General features: G+C 38.9%; 2 protein-coding genes across 2 annotated transcripts; one reads left to right on the forward strand and one right to left on the reverse strand.

Moving 5' to 3' along the window:
• The first annotated feature begins 364 nt into the window (after positions 1-364).
• Positions 365-8,505, forward strand: SLC46A3 (solute carrier family 46, member 3). Its single transcript, XM_009696773.1, has 7 exons — positions 365-434; positions 812-906; positions 1,557-1,652; positions 4,649-5,522; positions 5,945-6,028; positions 7,463-7,619; positions 8,418-8,505. Exons 1-7 carry the CDS (start codon positions 365-367, stop codon positions 8,503-8,505), a joined length of 1,464 nt encoding a protein of 487 aa, XP_009695075.1.
• Positions 8,506-13,317: 4,812 nt separating this feature from the next.
• On the reverse strand, positions 13,318-19,947 carry POMP (proteasome maturation protein; the record flags this gene model as incomplete). The annotated part of the gene is made up of 4 exons (XM_009696774.1): positions 13,318-13,836; positions 15,483-15,576; positions 17,449-17,550; positions 19,887-19,947. Coding segments are annotated over 4 exons (325 nt in total), but the record flags the coding sequence as incomplete, so codon positions are not given.
• Positions 19,948-20,317: the final 370 nt, after the last annotated feature.

Raw genomic sequence — 20,317 nt, forward strand, 5'->3', positions numbered from 1 at the left:
CAATTACGTTTTTAGCACTTTTTCATAGTTCGGCGTGCTGGATAGCTAGTTGTTGTTTGGGATCTTTTCCATTGCCCTTTCAATGCAGTTTTAGTGCTACACTTAAGCAGAGCTAACTAGGGGCTGCCAGCAGAAGAGGTGATCATACTCCATTTTCCTTTCCCCTTTCCCCCCGTTGGTCCCCCCCTTGTATCGCGCAGTTCTGCGGTTACAGATTACAGTTTGGATCTGATCGAGGCACTGATTCGACAGAAAGCTCATCTCTTTTTTGGGGTTTGTTGCTTTTTGAGTGTTGTTTTTTTCTGAAGCAGTGCACTGCTCTGACACACTCGGTGGCCACGTCACTGCTCTATCTAACGTGGGGATGGCAGAGGGAACACATTTCCGGAAGACAGACAACAGAACCATCCTTGGCAACAACAACGGGCGGTTAGGTTGGATTAAGTGAGAAGAGAGACAACAGAACCATCCTTGGCAACAACGGGCGGTTAGGTTGGATTAAGTGGAACATGAAACCACTGTAGGGACAGAAAAGTAGGTGACTTGGACTGTAAATTACACAGAAGATGGAGTTATGGAAACAGCCAGCTGGCGTTCCTCTATGCTGCGGAAAGGGTGGCACTTGAAAATTTTTGCTCACATCCCGAATTTGAATTGGATGTGCTGTGTATGCACAAGACTGAACACCTGAGCTTATCTGCCTCATTTGTTGTACATCAAAGAAATTTTTTAATGGTGTGTGTTTCCAATTGAAGATGATCAAAGAAATAATTCAGCATTTTTAGTGTGGAGTAGGTTCTTCCTCATGTAGCAGAAGCTGATCTTAGTAGAAAGAATGTGAAAGTAAAAAGGTCAATGGAATTGCAGTCCAGCGTGCCTTCTGGGCTGACCCACCAGCCGAAGAAGGTAACGTACCCCACCCATTGGAATTGATTTGGAGATAATAACCAGTTGTTGTCTGAGTAATGCTTGTATGTTACTCCCCCAAAGTGTTTCCTTTCGTATTAGCTCCCCGTTTGGTGCTGTGCATGGGTGTTTTGTCATGCAGAAGGAGGAACTCTAAGAAAACCATACGTAGTGCATACAGTTTTAATCGCAGAGCCCATCAAGAAACCTACATTTCACAAACGTTTCTGCGCTTTGTGCTAGAAACCCCTCAAATTCAACTAGATTTTCAAATTGCGATCACCTAGAGTTCAGGATATGAGGCTGCGTATTTCTTTTTGCAAAACACTGAAGCGGAGTGCTTAATTTCAGCTGGAGTTTAGGTAGCATCTCTGATTGATGTGGTGGTAAATTTACACATTACAGGGGTTTTGGCATAAAGGTTACACAGTATAATTAACTTGATATTTGAGAACAGGAATCCTTCAAGACAGTACTTGAATAACGGCCAACAGAACTTCGTTGTTTCCCTTTCCTGCCAAATTTCCATTCCCTCCATTTCAATTATTGCCAGTAGGGCGTGAGCTTTTGATGTCTTGCCTGCATTTTGGTACCACACTTGTTACCATAGTATAAGAATGTAAAATGCTCAAAACACCCATTAATTTCAGCGGAACCCGGTCTTTGTGCTGAGTAACAGTTCTGTGTATGGGCCGAAGAGTAGATCCAGTAACTCAGTCCCAAGCCCGTTCCTGAGGATATGTGACGTAGGTGTTCTGGATTTTCCAAGACCATCCTAACTGACTTACATTTACAAATGTTGTAAATTTTACTGGCAGGAGTGTTCCCAACAGGCCCTGTTTGGCATTAACTTTTAGACGAACACCTCCCTTAATAGTTAATTCAGTGTAAGTCCTTCTGTTCTGAGAATGGAGAAGCTTTATACTAATCTCACCTATTTCAAAGCAAAATGTTAGAGGGAATTGAAGACAAAAATCACTTGGAGCCTGCAAAAAAGTAGAATATGGTTCAAAAAGGATAGTCTTTGCAGCATTTAGATTACTTATTTCTTGCAATTCGAATGAAATTAGTCATTTTATAATAAAATGAGTTCGAAGGTCATTTGAATACAAGATGAAACATTCCAGTCACTAGCTGGGATAATCCTTTTGTTTTAACTCAGAAGGAGCTATATTATTAATCACTGAACATTATTTATCATCTAGTTTATTTATTATCCAATGCATGCATTTTCCTTTGCTGCTCAGTAATATTTTTTAATTTTATGAGCCTGTCAGTTTATCATGTCCTGTACATTGTTCAGCCTCAGGCACTACACTTCTCTCTTAATTTAATCCCTCCATAAGTGAGTTGCTTCTTCATTTTCATTCTTTTAATTTTGAAATCTGTAATTTTAAGAACTATTTCTGTTCACCGTGAGTAGTTTTTCAGAGTAGGGTGAATTTGCAGATTAAAAACCTAGACCTTTCTCTTCCAGTTTATGTAGTTCCATTGATTATTTAATAGAGTTACATGGTTTTAAAGCAGCTGAGGGTTTGACCTATCATTTTCTATATTCCTTTCCATTGACTTTATAAAAAACATAAAGTAGGCAGCTGAGTGCCTTAAACGCTAAATGGAGTTTTCCTGTGCTTCTGTCTTTTAGTCTTCTTGTCAGTAGACACAAAGTCATTTATGTCAGCAAGGTTATGGTCATTTGTGGTACCTGGCTGCGTAGCCGTCTTCTTTATGTTATGCAACTACTTCCAAAACAACGAAACCCAAGTCTGCTGTTTTATTCCTTCAGTTTTACCCTTCACTGTGGTTTGGCAATACTGCTTGTATTGTATGGTTAATGTGGGTTGAGATGATATATAATAACATTTAGTTTTATTTCTAAGGTATTAACGTTTCTTTGATGCTCGTGTCTTTGAACATGATGATCCTAGTAAAGAAGCAATGCCTGCAACTAGGCAGAGTTTTCTTTGTCAGCAGGAGAGGAGTTAAAGATCAGAATATCATTTTCCTTCTGCTTTTGTTCAGTCTTCATGGGTTTAACCCTTCCAGGGTGACAGCAGTGCTGGCCAGTGGACGGGACATTGTGAATCCTAAGGTAGTCAGACACTGTAAGGGAAGAGAGTAAAAGACTCCAGAGCACTGGGGATCTTCAGGGCTTTCCTTGAGGACCTCAGGATCAGTTGACTTTTCCCCTTGCAGTAAAACCTGGTATCTTCTAAACAAAGGAAGAGATTGAATTAGAAACTCATGGTCTTTGCCTGTAAAGATAAATATGAATTTATAAAGCATTCGGCAGCTTTTAAAATTGCCCAAAGTTCCATTCCTGGAAATTGTAGGGTTTTTTTCATCTTATGGACGCTACTCAATGGGGATTGTGTTAGCTACAGAGGAAACACCCGAAACGTGAAATATAGATGGCTTGAATACAGGCTGAGAATGGCTTGGGAAGACTTGCAGGGCTGTACCTGCTACTGATGGAAGGGTGCAACCCCTGCCCAAGGCAGTGGGATACCTCAGAAAACGTGAACAAAACTTTGCGGGTGGCTTTACTCTCTGCACCTGGGAGTTTATCTTATAAAGGGTTTGTGTGAATGAAGTTACTTCCTTTGCCCCTGCTGCGCTTCTGTCTTTGGAGGGGCTGTTGTGGGTGCTGGCTGTCTCGTCTGCATCGAGGCACGGACGGCAAGATCTGAATTAGCTTGCTGAGCGCCGTTTAGCAGCTGGCTTCATAACAAGATAGTATTTTTTAAAAAATTGACTTTTCTTTAGTTCTTTTTTCTGCAGCCATTCGTGTTCTGTTAATTGGTTGTTTTTTCAGCTACGTTTGATTTTTCTACTTCTGTTAAAAAGAACTCAGAAATTTTTCCCATGATGGGTGCTTACAGTTATTGTCATCGCGTTAGCTGCTGTTCCTTATGTGAATACCTGCGGTAGCGTATCTATAGAGACATCGCTGATTTGGACGGTTTCTGAACTCGGGGCTTTCCAGTGCTATAAAAATCAGTTCATTCACATATCTGTGAGTCGGTGTAATTTTTAATGCTGTGTTTCACATTTTTATTATTATTGTTGTTATTATTGTTAACATTGTCCATTGGGATGTCAGAGCTAATTCTGGTCTGTTTACTTGCACAATGTGCCTAGTCAGTGAATTGTTTCTCCTAACCCTCTCAGTAGGATTATTTGGAAGGAAAAATGATCTGTGAGCAGGGAGTATGGGGTGTGCTCCTCGGTCAAAGACTGTTTTAGATTTCTGAGAGATTAAAATAGGCCCAATGTCCTTTTGCCATACCCTGTACTGAAGGAGATACAGTCTAAGCACCAGCTCTTGTAAATGCATGTTCAAAAGAATTGTCCTCTTGTCTCCATTGAAACTTCTCTGTCAAGAGTACTAGTAAGGCTGTGTTTTAAGAAATAAGTCCTGGCTTAAAATGTAACAAGGGATGTTTGAGGATTGTTGAAGGTAAAATTACAGAAGTGGAAGTCTTTGAATATGCAGTTCCTTTGTATTAGCAGTTACTGTAATATAAGGCATTCTTACAAACATTCAGTAATGTACTGTATTTTATTATAGCATAATATAATGTTTCATAATAATGTAATTTATAATCCATAAACATGTACTGTGCTATACATTATATTGCATGCTAATCATTATGTAAGTGTAATATTATAGTTTGGTTTGTTTTTTTTTTTTTACAATGTATTGTAGTATTTACAATTGTTTTTTGTTTTCTCTTTGCAGGAAGTTCAAGAAAAAGCCTCTATTTTTAATATGCAGTTGGACTTAACTGGGGCAGTTCCCAGCCTTATAGTTGCCTTTGTCATTGTAGCTAATGGGGATCGCCAGGGACGCAAAACGTCTTTAGTTTTACCATCAATGGGAGCTTTGATTGCTGATGTTTGCCTCACTGTAATATCGTATTTTTCCTTGTCACTCTCTATCCTATTTGCGGTTGCATTTATCACTGGACTGTTTGGGAGTATGGCAACTTTCTTTGGAGGAGGCTTTGCTTTTATAGCAGACGTGTGTCGCGATGAGAAGCAGAAGACAACGCGAATCGCTGTGGTGGATTTGATTTTTGGAGTTGTATCAGGATCGGCAGGACTCTTGTCTGGCTACTTTCTAAGAGGAATAGGCTTTACATGGACATTTGTGACAGCATCTCTGCTTCATGTCGTTAATATTATCTACATTATATTTCTTCTGGAAGATACAGTGGGCGTATCTGAATTCCAGCACCAGGCACCAGTATCTTGTAAAGAACTTCTGAGAGACACATTTTCTGGAGTGTACATGCTTTTTAAAACTGCCCCTTATAAAAAGAGAATTTTAATTGCTGTGTTACTTTTTACCTTTATGACTTACCTGTTTACGATGTTTGGTGGGAGTTCGCTTTTTACGCTGTATGAACTGGATGAGCCACTCTGCTGGAATGAAGTGTACATTGGATATGGAGCAGCTGCGTTCACTTCTGTCTCTCTGACCAGTTTTTTAGGAGTTTACTTACTTTCTAAATGTCTCAAAGACATTTATATTGTCTTTATTGGGATATTTTCTTACATTGGAGGAATGGTCATGGCTGCCTTTGCCAAAACTACCCTGCTCATGTTTTTAGGTGAGTTCAGAATCAGTCGTTCCATGGGCAACAATATATATGAAAATACTGCTGTGTTATCTGTAGTGAGTGCAGTTGGTAGATATTGGATGTACCATCTCGAAAGTGTCATAGAGAGGTAAAATATACAGGGTTGGGTTGGACTGATTTAGGATTTAATTAAAAGATGAAGTGTGTGGAGAGTGAATGGAATTACTTGCTTATGATTTGGTCTTAGTGCAACACAGATACGTTGGATTTATTAATTTTTCTCTGCTTGAATAATTGTGTGTCAGTGCACATCCAGTTTGATTTTTCTATTGCCTTTTGCTATTTGGGGAACTGAGCATTCAAAAGTATGTGACTAATTCATTTGCAATGTATTTGTAAAATCCTGGTGATTTATTACTTCAACGTCTCATGACTGATTCATTGCTTTACAGTAAGAGTGCCATCTTTGCTCTGCTTTATGCCTATTCCTGTTCTCCGATCCATGCTGTCAAAAGTGGTTCTCGCTGGTGAACAGGGTGAGTAGAATTTGTTTTTAAACAGTACAGTAATAGGGTATTTCAGAACAGAGATGCGGCAAGATTACCTTTAAACAAACAGATACATACTGGTATTTTAAGGCTACTTTTCTTTAAAGTTCCACATAATATGACCCTATGTCACGATATTAATGGCTATTGATTCTGAATGTAATATAAACAACATTGTGTTTAAAAACTACTGCAAGTTTCAACCTTCAAAGGAGATGATACTGCACTAAGAATAAAGGCCATGGTGAACTTGACGCAGAGGAATGCTCGAGATTTACACAGATGTGATTTCACAAGTGCTTCTACATTCACAAGATGCTGACATGCATAAAAAGATAGATATCTGTTGTTTAGGCAGTGTCACACTTAATAATTTAGAAACTAAGCAGTAGGTGGTCAACCTTCAAAGCACTTGAAAACAATTAAATGCTTGGATCCTGAGCTATGTGCCCAGCTTCATGGGTGCCTGTGGCTACTTAATTGCGTCCCAAAAGATATAACATACTACTTTCCAAAGTGCTTTCCATATGGAACACAGGAAAAAACGTCAGACCTCAAAATATGGCTCTGGTATCCCCTATTTTGCTGTAACCAGATTTTTGGGAGCATACACTTTCTAGAAGCATTCTCTTGAGTTGTTTGGTTTTATTTTTTAAAAGGCGTATCTTTATACACTGAAACAAAGATCTCTTTGTACTGAACTACATTAACATACACTTCCTTTTTTGTAGTTTTTTGGCATTCTTCAAGGCTTTGGCTACTTGAGCAGTTTGATGCAGGAATCGGATTGCTTCTTGTCATCCTTTTCTGCTTACCTATTGTGATTTTGTTTATGGTCCCAGGAATATGAGTGTGGCTTGGGAAAACGTGCTCTGAGACTGATGGGATAGCCTGCCACCCCAATGGGTAGCTCTGTGCAGAAAAAGGTTGCGTCTTTCCTTTCAAAAATGAGGAGGTGGTTATGTGCTGAACAAGCAGTCTCTGTTGGATCAGAGCCTTTTCCACATATGAGGGTGAAGATTAGAGAGGAAGAAAAATGAAAGAAAAAACGAGAGAAGAATTGGAAGGGGTGAAGGATGGAGATATGCAGAACATGGTTAGTGAGGATGAACAGCTTGAACTTTGTGTGATAAGCAGATTCAAGAAAGTAGGTATGGTGATAGAACAGTAGCACAGAAAAATAGTTTCCATGAGCAAAATGTTGTGGGTTTTTTCATTTAAAAAACAATTCTTTTGTCGGAGTCCCCACGGAAGACGCTTTCATAGCAAAGCCATAGAATACTCAAGCGCTTATTACTCGCATACTTGCTAAAATATTGTAGATAGATAGATCTTTCAAAACGAGTTTAAAAACTTCAGTACTTTGAGACGTTTTTGGTTTTATTTTGTTTTGTTGGTAATCCATCCATTTGTTTTTGGCAGGTGCTGTGTTTGCTTGCATTGCCTGTTTAGAAGTCGTGACTGGCACTATCTCACTTTCAGTTTTTAACATTCTCTATGCAGCTACTGTTGCATGGTTTTCAGGCTTTAGCTTCCTCTTATCGGCCGGCCTTTGTCTAATTCCACTGGCTGTCCTGTGGTAAGTACAGATCAGGAGAATGCTTCTGACTGCTTTTACTGGTAATTCCTGTTTTGACATGAGTTGAAGTGGAATGGTTTAGTGCAGTAGTTCTCCAACTTCAGGATTTTCTAGTGTGCTGGGTGTATTTTGTGAGTAGCCTTCCCTCCCGCTTCCAGCCAGTTCAAGCACCACTTATACCTAGCAAGCCTATGGAGAATACTTTTCAGTCAAGTAATAAAAAAGTGAGGAATTCATTTATATTAACAAAAGCTCAGTAAACACTTCTGTTTTATTAAATATTAGTTTAGTTCAGCGGTGTATGGTAGAGAATGTTTCTGTTAAGAAAGCACTCTATTTTATACAAAAGGCGATGGATATTTACTATCAGTTAGTCCATCCTGCAATCAGGACTGTCGTCCATCATCACTGGAAATTTTTGGAAATTTTTCTTTTCCTTCTGTCATTAGCGTCTCAGATATCCCACCCTTTGAATAACCTTTCTCTAAAACCTTTGAGTGTCATGCAGTGTTACTGTTTGAGGGCAGAAATGGTAGTTGTTCCAGTCTGTAATAAATCAGGCATGGTAGTTTAGTAGTTATCAAAGACAGCAGTGATGGTATCGTCTAATACTGTCTAACTTGTGTAATATGGGCAAGAACCATCATTGCTTTTGTTTAGTAAGATACATCAGCAGCTTTGTGCCACAGAAGGTGGCTGTAACAGAGCTATCGGGTGCGTTCGTTGGTGCTGAATCAGCATGCTGTACTGGGCTATCTATCTCAGCTAAAAATAATCTGTCTTATCTGTGTCTTACAGCTGCCTTCTGTGCACAAGCTGGAGTGGGGAGGACTTGGCTGTGCTTGTACCTGACGAAGTATCCAGCATAGAGAGTGTTGATAGTTGAGCAAAGGATTCACCTACCCGGGTTTTCTAATCTGACGTGCAGTGGCAGAGACCCTGCGGTAACACAGCAGTTGCAGATGCACTCTCAAAAGTGGCCCTGCAGCAATAAGCACTAAATCGGTAGCACTCTTTATCCAGTCTCGTTTTAGCACTTGAATAAAGCTAGTTCTTATACTTAACTATTCAAATAGGCTGGCAATGGAGATTTTAACGCTGCTTTCAGCATGAAGAAAAAAAATAAGGTAGGATGATACTCTCTTTCCACTTACGTTTTCTCAAGTTTGAGGATATCAGCTGTGGATTGTGATACACCTTGTGTCATTCTAAGTGGGGCAACAGAGATACGCTTATCGACTCAGAGGGTGCTGGCGTAATTCTGCTGAAGCCAGTGGAGCTCACGCCAGTTGAGGATGCAGTCCACTGCATACATCTTGAAAGGCCTGTCTTCATGGGGAAGCCCCCACACCTGTCTAAAATTACTAAACTAAAAGGTATTTTTTACAAAAAGCAGCCAAACTGGAGGCAGTACTTGCACCTGCTATAAGCAGGCTTACTGCTTTGCAGTTCGCCGAGAGGGTTTGTGCAATTTTAATGTGTGATGTGTCGACCTTGCCTGTGACTTCATTCTTAAAATGGATTTTCACACAGAACTGTCATACTTAGAAAATTTCCAGCTTGCAGAGTGTGAAATTAGGCCTATGCCTACATTTTGCAGCAGTGATATTGCACATTTATTTTTATCGTTTTCCATATATTAGGGACTGCATACGGACACCTCTGGTTTTTGTCCCACAGATACAGATATTTCTTGTTTTCTAGTTAAGTTGGCTGTACTTGGCTTAAATGTTTCTTCTAGTGAAAGGCTGTAATAGCATTTCTTTTCAGTGGATCTTTGATTATTTTTTTTAACCCTGAAATGGGGTGACCAAATCTGAATCATGCATCTAATCATCTTGCAATGAACACAGCGTAATTTATGAGCACTTGAACAGCATTTCTCATCTACAAAGCACTTTACAAATGCTATTAAGAACCTCCTTCCATGACAGATACTATCCTCCCTATTGCAGAGAGAGAAAAATTAACAGAGAGGACAAGTGACTTGCCCAGGGCCACGGTGCCAACTGGTGAGACTGCCTAACCTAGGAATCAGTTTCTCCATTGACTCTTCACCTTTTTGCTTGAGATTTTCAAGTAGAAATTATCCAGAATATTGGCTTCTGGAATGTACGGCACAGCAGAAGTGTAAATATAACACCATGTTATGGCTCGCTCCCGTGCATTTTTTTCAGAGGGAGTTTGACAGCCAATACTGTCCTGATCCCTGAGAGTACAGGGAGGTTGTATGTGAGACTCTTCCCCCAAAACAGATTAGGTAGAAAAATCCAAATCAAGTGGTTGACATTTACAGAAGGAAAACTCTAGGAAGGCAATGATGATGTGGGAACTGACTTCACATGCAGACAGCATAGGATAAAAATGAAGACAGTCGTATAACCGCTGATCTGCTTACAGCCAGTAATACCCATCGTATGAACAGAGTACTTCTGCGGAACTCGGTGGTACTCCACCAAAAAATATTGGTACCCCATCATGATGATACTATGGTAGATCGTTTTTGTTTAAATGACAGCATTGTTTCCAAGCTACATAGCGTGATCACAGAGAAGTTTAGAGGAGGTTCAAATAAGGTAAAGGAGAGTTTACACTATCTGGGAGACCACTACCTACCCTGTCACTGGTGAAAACAGGGCTGTTTATCCAGGACAGGGAGAATGGACATTTACACAGCTGACAGCTATAGCCAGCTCTTCCACTGCTGTCCTGAACTACCAAGGCTGATGTTGGCAATTAAAGATCATCAGCTTTTCCTAGCTAGTTTAGACACTAGCCAGTAAATAAAATTGCTTAACTCTGTTCCCTTGAGGTGCCCAAGTTGCTGCCAACTTGCTGGAGAAGCGAGCCGAGTTTTACAGTAACCGGTGGGTCCAACACATAATGAGTACTTGTAGAGAGATTAAGAAAACACCGAGGTAAAGGATTTCAGCACAAAGATTACATTGTCTTCCTTGCCTCTTTGTTATGCAGTTATGTAAGGCTTTTGAAATTAACTATTTCACACAAAACTGCCTGGAAAAAGTAAAGGGAAAAGGGGTGTGTGCCTTCACTCAACACTCGGAAGGTAGCGACAAGGCAAGCCCATTCCACAGCGGCGGCGTGTCGGTCCAAGCGAGAACAAGCACGTATGCTTCAGGAACGGCTTTCTTACAGTTTGGTTTTGCTGTACAAAGTACTTGCTGTTTGCAAAGCATTTCTGGTAGACGCAGCATTTTGAACTGGCTGTGAGTTTAGGTCAAAACCCATGAAGGATAGGAACTGTGTTTTTAAAGTACCTAGCACGGTGCAAGCTGAGGAAGCCAGGTACTAACACGCTTCAGATTATTAAAATGTTCCAAGAGTTTATAATAATTGCTCTATTTGTATACAAATGAAAATTATTTTGAGAGAAATTAATAATGAAGTTTGTTCTTTTTCAACTCTATGTTGCATTTGTGGTTCTTACTTTTTTTATTTTGACAAATGGCCAACGGGATGACTGGTGGAGGACCGTGTATGTAAACAGAAGCAGCAGCATGATGGTGTCATCTTTTTGTGGCCAGAACAAAGAAACAGCAGTGCAGGAAGAGGTGTTTTTGCCTCCCTCCTGCACTGGGGGAGAGGAAAGGGTGCTGCCCCGACCATCAGCACTGAAAGGAGGTGGGGAATCGCAGAGCAGGGACAGCACCGTTGTCTGCACGGGGGCTTGGGTTGCACCTCTCAGACGAGTGCCCGCAACCCTGTGCAATCGTAACCCTTCCTTTTTATCTCAAAAGCTCTTTGCCTCACTCCTGTTGGACTCCCATTACTTTATTAAACAGCATAAATTCTTGCACAGGCCTCTTACACGCACCATTTGCTTTGCAGCCTAGAATTAGCTTCCTTACAGACATAACGAACAATGCAGCTTCCTTGCTCTGCCTATCGCTTGATCTCACCCAAGATTATAAGAAAGTATACTAATTGTTGAACAAAGACACCTAGAAATTTTATCCTGCCTCCTAATCTGTGTCCACTCTTCACTGCACTACTGAGAAACTCTACTAAATTACTTGTCTTCATGTAGTTTTGCTCAGATACAAGAGCATCCATCTTTCAACCAACACCAGGAAAGGCCAACTAGCTGGAAGCACTGTATGGAGCTATAGGGTACCAGTAACTGTGTCCAGCTATGGGATGGCTCCTGGTTTTCTGGAACAGTGCTGGCAGGAAGGTAGACCTGAAACTCCTCCTAAAAATCCATGCCCGTACCTTAATCTGTCCCAGACCTGGCCAGGTAATCCCTCAGCCTTTCCGGCCTGAGCCTACAACAATACAAAGTCTACTGAACCCCAAGCTTGCTTTCTAACAACAGTTTACTTTTGCTTTATACAAAACAGCCAAGAAACTTGTCAACTATAAAATAGCAGCCAATTCTGATACTTAATAAAGTAGATCAGCTCGCAGAAAGACCAAAACACCTATGGAAAACAAAATAGTCAGTAGGTCTACACTTGCATGTTCAATTTATTAGCCCTATGTTTAAGCTCACAAAGGCAGAAAACATAAATAAATGGCTTGTATTTCATAGCACAAGCCTCTAATCTCCGCAGCTCTCAAGTGAAAGACAACTGTAGAAGCTTCACTTCTTAAATGAAAGAAGTTTAAATATAAAACCAAATAAAACTGCCAGCAAAGTGTCTCATACTGTGTCATCTCAAAGTTTTTAATTTGCGGCAATGTTTTGCAATAGATGCACATAAAAGCCCTGTAAAATGTACGGGATGGAAGCTGGAGGCTTTGGCCCACATGGAAAAAGAATTTGTGGCAGCTTTAAGCACACTGAAAAGCACAAGAGATATTTTGGATTGTAAAAAGTAGTTTATAGCAACATTTCTGCTAAAATTACCTACAACAGAACACTAAGTGCACTTCGCAGTTTAACCAAGTCCTTAAAACCTGCTGAATAAGGACAGTTCCTGTCTTAAAAATATTGTTTCAAGCTCACCACATATGACAAGAGATGACATTTTTTGAACCACAGACTTTTCTTTTTTTCCTCCTAATATGCCATATCATATTAGCTGCCTTGCAGGATTTATATATGACACACACATGTATATGACATCAGAAAATAGTTGTTACAACCCTGAATTTAGTAGCACATACCTCCTAAACTTAAGCACACAAAAACCCTTGCAGTGGCCTGCTCCTTTAAAAGGTCTCATTCTCCCGTAATTAAGATCTGATTTTGATAAACCCACAAAAAATTATTTCTGTATTTGTCATCTAGTACCACTGTATCTTCATGTTCTCACTGCAGCAGCCCCTTTAGGCACTGCATTCTTAATCTCTGAATACTAAAATACCTAGATCTAGGAATACTCTTTTGGATTATGTTCCCAAAATGGACTTTAAAACACGTTTTCAAACTCCAAGTGGAACTTGCTTCTACTTTCAGAAACTAAAATATCCTGTCAGGGACACAGATGAAAAAAATCCAAACCTTCCAGTTTTGGAATTAGAGCGATACTTCCAGTTCTACACAAAAGCTTAATGGCTCACTCATAAACAACTGTCAACAGTGGGGGGATAAAAATGTACAGAGCAGGAGTCCCTTGGCAGTGCTGAAGTTAAAGATCTTTAAAGATACTGCGAGAAAAAGGAATCACATTGTTTGTGTTGTGGATAAGAGATTCTTCATTTACAATTAAATATATTTTGGAACGCAACAGCATTTATAGCAAACTTTTATTCAATAGTTTAAAAAGTGTATGGAAATTTTCATGAACAAAGAGTTACTCCGTGGAAAATACCTTCTTTTCCCCCTTAAAAAGTTCTTCTGCAAGAACATCCATTAAATGCATTTACCTACAGAAATCAGTTTTAAAATGCATGGGTATTTTTTGATTTCTTGTATACATATATAGCATTTCCATAGTTAAGAAGCTGTTGTCCTCAGCAGTGCACGGAAAGACATTATTTAAACTACCTGGTTACAGGACATGTATATAATTGACAACAAGCACAGAACAATTTATAGACTTTAAACATTTAATGTGCCTTTTCATCAAGGAAGGCAAATGATAACTGTAGAACTGCTTTACAGTGTGAGTGTCAATTTACTCTCATGTATTTAGATCTGCAGTACAAAGACACACACAAAACCTTTTGTGGAGTACACTTTGTTACAATAAACCCAGCTTGTATTCCATCATCATGTGTGGTTCTCCCATAACCTCACTCTGTGAAGGATCTGGAAAAAAAAAAAGTCAACAGCATGAGGCTTTTACCAAGCTACAAGACCAACAATAACTATCAATGTGACTTCCCCCCCCCCATTCTAATGATTAGTGCAACAGTTACTTGACTGATTTTTGACAGCGTGGCACAATGCAGGTCTAACTCCTATGTCTCTACCCAAAGCAACGATCAGATCACAAATACACCTATAGTGGAACACTGTTTCCTAAGGACCCACACACACACTTCAAGTAAAACCAACCAGGTCTACATAAGCACAGTCACCTAAAGCCTGAATCTCAAGGCTGAGTTCCGTGTTTAAGAAACCTCAAGTCTGATTGAAGCTTTTTCCTCATAGGTGCCCCACATCTCTTTCCAATGCAACTCCTCTGCACAACAGGAGCTCACGCTCCTCCCTTCTGTTACTTGGGACATCCTCATGGTTTCTCTTTGCCACCTAACCATCTAGTTTCACAGAAATTCTATGCCCTTAAGTATCTCTGAGATTTCCTCCATTCTGTAAGTATGGTTGATATTAGCTACTGTACTCAAAGGTTATCAAGGAATGTGCAGAGGAGACAGATACCAATACTGACAGTATGAACTTCATTTCCATACAAAAAATAAAAATTAAAGACAAATTCAAAGCCAGAAAAAAAAGGTTGTGACTGCACTTTGGAAGAAATACACCTTTCTTTATGGGTGTATCAGAGTGCGGAGTGTTCTCCTTCCATAAATAAGGCATATTAATTCCTCCAGAGACACCAAAATTATCTAATCCAGCCCCAGCTGGTAGACAGAACCTTACCAAAACCACTTTTAACCCACTCACTCCTTAGCACTCTATAAATATGTAACAGCCTGTTGTGAGCAATGGTAAATAACCAAGTTCCTACAAATTATATTTGGCATTGCTCTACCCCCTGAACCACAATAACCTCAGATTCCTTCCCTTGCTCCCTGTAAATCCATCCCGGAAAATAATCCCAGATTTACCTCGTGCCTCTAAATTCCCCACTTATTCCTCCATTATTTCCAGTTTCCTATCTCCCCAGCTCTTTCCATTCTGCAGTCCCACCTCAAAATACCCTCTGCCTCCTTCCATGTCCTTAACTACCAGCTAGAAAGAAATAAATTTTTTTTAAACTATTTTTCCAGGCTTATTCTATTCCACACATACTAACTGTCAGTCAGTAGTCCACCACACAACTGAAAATTGTTGGGTTAATTTGAGGGAGCCTTCCCCCTGCCAAATCTCTGGTTCCAGTTCAGTATCTCTCCTCTAGCCTTCCTTTTTAATTATAGAACATATAAAAACTTTGTATCTTTGTAACGTCCACCTGTCAAAATCTGCACAAGTAGTTCAAAAGTTTCTGGGGAAACAGGCATACAACATAAGTGCATAATCTTCTACTCCTTCAGAAACCCAGCCTACAAGCAAATACTGACTTACTCAGTATTTCAGAGTAACTTCCACACAACTAGCAGCTGAACCACACTTATGTCTCTTTCCCCCAGTGCTTCTTTGCCTTTAGAAATTCAATTTTTTCTTTGTATTTTGTGCATTTCATTCTCTTATTCCCTAGAGGAGAAGAACTTCACAGTTCCCAAATTTCACCTTTAAATGTTTCCATAACATTCAAAACACAATGTATTTACCATTAAGGATATCCTCAAAACCGATGCATTCATCACTTCCCCTCAGAGTATCCAGAGCTATGTTTGAGCTGTGAAGAAATGGGAGACGCTGGACCTGCAAAAAGACAAGAGTTCAAGTTTCTGCAAGTCTGAAATTGAGGGGGGTTTATATTTGGATTTCTCAGTCTGAAGTGACTGAGAAAAGCAACAGGCAAAGTCACTTCTTCCTTCGAAAACAATGAAACGAGAACTACTGGCACACATAGATAGCAAAGCCTACCTGACACCACCATCTTCTGTTGTTTCTCTCTCTCTTTTGAAGAGAAGCCTTTCGCTACATTTGTAGCTTTCACTGCAGTGTAGCTACTACTGCAAACAGTGCAGTAAAAAAAAAAAGTAGGTTTTTTTTCTCCTCTGTGGCCACATAAAGCTGGGGAGGCTCGCTGCAACAAACACATCTACAGCCTGAGGTCAGTACTGGGTGACTGACACACGCTGCAGTGTTTGGAAACCACATTCTAAATTTCCTACATCTCTGACGCAAGTCAGGAACGCAACTAAAAGAGCCAGATTGATTTTTCACATCTAAACATAATCCTCCGTGCAATTAATCTAAATCATAATTATTTCTCTGATCCCCACCAATTCTTAAGCTTCAAGTCCACTCCCAGTGACTTTCAACACTCTTTTCTGTACCATTCACCCACAGTATTACAGAAAAAAAATTCACGGGGTACACACAGCATTCAGATCCTAAATATTCTGAGAATGGCACATCTGTATTTACAATTGCATTCCCTACTAGTAGTGATACTTCACTTATACTATGAACATATTTTACAACCACAAAATTACCATGTAGCTATCTCTTTACACACAAAATATGTCAAAGTTTTCCATAATCACTACTGGTCCAATTGTCAGGAGTTCAAATACAATATTCCAGTAAGTATTTTAGAGTAGCGAAATTAAACCACGAGAGAACTTGTGTATCCAACCTGAAGCTGGGAGAGAAGAGCCTTCTAATGACCGTATTTCCCCTACCCATCCAAGAATACCTGTGGAGACACACTAGCAGGATATCCTCACCTGCCTCATTTTCTGCCTTGTGCTAACGTAAGTTAGGAAAAAGATTTTTCCTCACAAGACAGCACAGCTCAGATCATGGGATGTTTCCATACATCCTGTCTTTCGCATCTTCAGGACCAGTAATTTCTGCCAAGTTTAATGCAGTGCACTGTGGTTTAGTAGCACCTGATCCACTGGGAGTAGAGTATAAAATTGCTCTAACTCACCGGAAAAACAACTCTTAATAGCTTAAGAAGTTTACCAGGACCAATGAGCTTTCTATGTTTCCTAAGGGACAAAGTGAACCTCCCTCCAGTTCCTCTCTATCCTAGGACATAAGAAGGAAAAGGAGACAGACTCACCTTCCCAACTAAGAGTTAAAACCTTTGAACTTAACTTCCTGTAGACCTCCCCGATCTTACAAGTAATGCTGAGGAACAGAATAAATGCACATTGAAAATTCTCTGCCTCAGGTTTCATGTTACCTCTAGATCCACTCCCAAATCACTACCTGCTTCAGACCTCAAGTCTCTTTTTCCTATGGGTGCAGAGGTTCCTTCCTGTGAAGGTCCTATGTTCCACAGAGGAGAGTATTAATTTTAAGAATTAATACTCAATTCCTTCTGCTTTTCTCTGAAGGCTTACAGGATGCTAGTCCACAGAAAAGCTAGAGCAGTTACCACTTCACCAAGTAACCAATAAAGGAACAACAGCTGAAAGGCTTTAGTGTACTGACTGTTCTGGAAACTATTAATTGCAGCATTTGGTTGGCCGCTTTTAATAAAAGCAGTCCAGTGAAAGAATTTGTTTTGGAAACATAAGGTATTTCAACAAGGAAAGATGTCTCCCTGAAAGCATGTTCCGAGATAAACATTTTTTCGAGTGGTTTAAGTTGTATCAGTTGGATAAAAATGCCTACCTGTTTCACTGCTCTGAATTCCATCTGCAGCTTTAAAGGTGCGTGGAGTCCTTGAATATTTCTCAGCGTGGCAAAGTTTGTTTTATCTTGATTTAACTGGAACTATCACAAACAACATTGAGATTTATTTTAGAAAAAGCTATTTGCAATTACAGCCATATAAGACATTTGTGACATCCTACTTAAATGAACATGCTTATTAAATTGATACGTAAAAATTCAGAGATACCGTCGTATGTCTCAAACATGCACAAAAAACAGAGATGCAGTAATATTTGTTTTATGAAACTGAAATTGCTTTTTGCTGGACTTTATTACAAATCAATAGCCTACTTAAATGAACATGCTTATTAAATCGATATGTAAAAATTCAGAGATACTGTCATATGTCTCAAACGTGCACAAAAAATAGCGATGCAGTAATATTTATGAAACTGAAATTGCTTTTTGCTGGACTTTATTACAAATCAATAGCAGCAATTTGATTTTGTTATTTTTGACAATCAGGATATGTACCACCACCAAGTGGTGTAGTTTTGCAATACTTTACATTACTACAATATTGTCAGCACAAATTGGAAGCTAAGTCTGGTTTAAAGAAAGAACACAAACTTGAAAGCTACAATTGATGTTATTGTTAGCTGTCAAAGACTCTACTTGAAAACACTTCTTTTCTGATCAAGTAGGAAGACAGAGCACCACATATACTCCGTATGACTCTGAAAAGCAAAAGAAAGCTCATAATTTTACCAACTGCTCTAAAACTGATCAGTAAGCCAAAGAAAATCTATTTACTAGAAGGTTCTTTTAATGAAAAAGTGCTGGCTCACAAATACTAAAGTACACAAAAGTAACTTACACTTAATGTTAAACTTAACCTTGAGTAATCCAGTCTCAAATTTGTTTTTTTATAGTAGTGACTACATGTCTGTAATGTTGACAAAATACAATACTGTAAAGTAAAACAAAAAATACAAGCCTTTCGTTTTAAAATCACCATGACAAAAGCCTACTAGTGTGAGAATATCATCCCATTTATGCAAAGGGACCTCAAAGACCAACAGGAAAATACAAGTCAAAGGCATAAGATACATTTTCTTCATAACAACCTATACTGCATGCTCTTCAAAAGTTAGAAGAAAATATTATTTATATGCCTCATCCCAAACTTACAATTCTGGTCACCTTATTTTTCCGTTTCTTTTATTTTATAAAGGTAGGGGTCCTTATCTGGGTAGCAGAAACATTTGGTTTCTACTAGTGTTAAATGATTCTATGGTTTCTGGCAGTAAAAACAACCATAACTATCTCACGCTAAGATGAGTCTTCTCCCATTCAAATGTACATGAAAATAATTCTTAGATAAATCAGCCATAAACTTACAGAAAAGCTAACCAAACAGCATGTGGAAAAAACAATTTAAAAGTTTCTCATATTTCTTAGGGGATCACATTGTCTGTTTTAATTCTTTCTGTGCATTTTTTTCTCTCTAGCATGTAATCTTTTTATTATGCAGGTTTTATACAGGAAGAACAGAGTTAAAAACTAAGTTATAGCAATCAGTTGTTAAAAAAAAAATCAACTGAAAAATAGCTCTGAAATATTTATAGAATTTATAAATATGCTTGTGAAGCTGGTGTCACATTAACATCGTTCTTTTAGCTCAAGACAATGCTAGCTCAAGACAACAATAGCACTAGTTAGAATTAGAATATATCAGACATTACATTCAGACCTCGTCAAGGCGATTAGCTTTGCAGTTTGGAACATTCTATCCAAATACTGCTTTTGGTTCAGGACATTTTATTACATCAAATCTTCTGTGCTGACAAAACAGGCAGCAGAGACGAGATTCAGTTCAATCAGCTGTTTAGCCAAGGCTGTCAGTCCAGTCTCCCTTTACCTTCAACCTACGGTCCACAGACTGCTCTTAAGTGGTCCATGAGTGATGACTAAGCCAGACAAGACTGCACTTACAACAAACTGTATGTGTAAAACTTCTAGACAGGATCACGTAATTTAATGAAAAATATTTGTGTTCACAGACTTAAAGTCTGAAAATGAAGGTATATGGTAAACCTATACACAAAATGGGAGGATCAGAAAGTGACAGGTGTGTCCCCCACCCAACTACAGAGGCTGCCTACACAACTAGCTTAATAACTTTTAGATAACTAAACCTTACTAAGTAAATCCCTACTTGGAAGCCTGCTCACATAGTTGAAGTGGAGAGAGTCACAACTGGGAGGTTAACATTAAACAAATTTGCCAAAAATGTTATTTGTATAAATAAAATGCTACTATTGTTGAACATCTTTATTATGTTAAAGGCAAGACCCTACTCAGTACTTGTTACCGCACAAAGCAGTCCAAGTAACCACATTGTTAATTTAAACTTCATAATTAGTTAAGATGGCTACATTTGATGTTATACTTACATTTTTTTCTGACAACTCCAGTGGGTGGCTGGGCAACAATTCATTTTTCACACTTGCAAAGCTAGAAATACAATTAAAAAAAAAAAAAAATGAACTTCAAATTAATCGGGATATCGGTTTTTTTAAGTTGCATTCCAAAATTAATCTCAGATACAAACATCAACCCACGCAATTATCACAGTTTGAACTACAAAAAAAACTGAAACAAAAAACCCCAAACTTAATAGCAAAGCAGCAAATAAGATCTTTAACTACAGCACTACCAGAATAAAAAGAATTTAAATTTCCAGCATCCTTTTTTCTTTATGTCTGACAAAACAGAATGACAATTTTTCTTCCCTGATCCCCTTCAGAAATAGAGAAAAATAATGATAAATTAAAACATCACAGATTTACTTATGTCCAAGCGTGTATCTGATTTTAGAAGTCTT

The sequence above is a fragment of the Cariama cristata genome, unplaced genomic scaffold (assembly GCF_000690535.1).
Source record: "Cariama cristata isolate BGI_N322 unplaced genomic scaffold, ASM69053v1 scaffold3003, whole genome shotgun sequence".
Classification (NCBI taxonomy): domain Eukaryota; kingdom Metazoa; phylum Chordata; class Aves; order Cariamiformes; family Cariamidae; genus Cariama; species Cariama cristata.